The sequence below is a fragment of the Haliaeetus leucocephalus genome, unplaced genomic scaffold (assembly GCF_000737465.1).
Source record: "Haliaeetus leucocephalus isolate CR32 unplaced genomic scaffold, Haliaeetus_leucocephalus-4.0 Scaffold371, whole genome shotgun sequence".
Classification (NCBI taxonomy): domain Eukaryota; kingdom Metazoa; phylum Chordata; class Aves; order Accipitriformes; family Accipitridae; genus Haliaeetus; species Haliaeetus leucocephalus.
This window is the reverse complement of record NW_010972807.1, coordinates 44,052-44,779: the sequence shown is the minus strand read 5'-3', so window position 1 is coordinate 44,779 and position 728 is coordinate 44,052. Positions and strand designations below refer to the sequence as shown.

Sequence of the window (728 nt, the reverse complement as noted above, 5' to 3'; positions counted from 1 at the left end):
TTTGGGAGGGTCTAGGGTGGGGATTTGGGGTGAAAATGAGGGATTTGGGGGTTCAGAGGAGAAATAGGGGGGTTAAAAAGAGATTTAGGGGTTCAGGGGAAGAAATTTGGGGTTTAAGTGGGATTAGGAGGGTCCAGGGTGGGGTTTTGGGGTGAAAATGAGCAATTTGGGGGTGCACAGGGGGCTTTGGGGTCCTGACCCCCCCTTTGGGCAGGGGGGGCCGTGCTTATCTTCGAGGTGGAGCTGCTGAAGATCGAGCGGCGGCCGGAGCTTTAGGGGAGCCCCCCCAAAATCGGGGGGGTCCCCCAAATCAACCTGGGGGGGTCCCCTCTTGCTTCAGGGGATCCCCCAAAATCAGGAGTCCCCCCAAAATAATTTTTTTAGGGGGGTGTCCTGCTCAGCCTCTGTTGGGTTTGGAGTCCCCCAATTTCTGTGGGACCTGGGGGGACCCCGAATTTTAGGGGGGCCCTCCCAAAATTTGGGGGGGGCAATAAATGGCTGGATTGCAGCTTCCTGTGGTAGCTGAGTGTTTGGTGGGGTGGGACCCAGGAGGGGGTGGGGGTGCCCCCAAACACCTGGGTGCCCTTTTGGGGGGGGGGAATTGGGGGGGGTCACAAGCAAACCCCAAAATGTCAAAGTTCTGTTTATTAAATCCATATAAAAACAACCCCAAAAAGTCACCGGAAAATTTAAAAAAAAACTAAAAAAGCCCCCCAAGTCCCCCTTCC

At 55.1% G+C, this 728-nt stretch overlaps 1 protein-coding gene across 1 annotated transcript in view; it reads left to right on the top strand.

Annotated features, from left to right (window-relative positions):
* Positions 1-276, top strand: part of FKBP2 (FK506 binding protein 2, 13kDa) — a gene marked incomplete at its 5' end in the record, with an annotated part of 2,584 nt that extends 2,308 nt beyond the window's left edge. The window contains 2 exons of the mRNA XM_010573149.1: positions 128-138; positions 215-276. Coding sequence (XP_010571451.1) covers positions 128-138; positions 215-276 — 73 coding nt within the window. The remainder of the gene's footprint in view (positions 1-127; positions 139-214) is intronic.
* Positions 277-728: the final 452 nt, after the last annotated feature.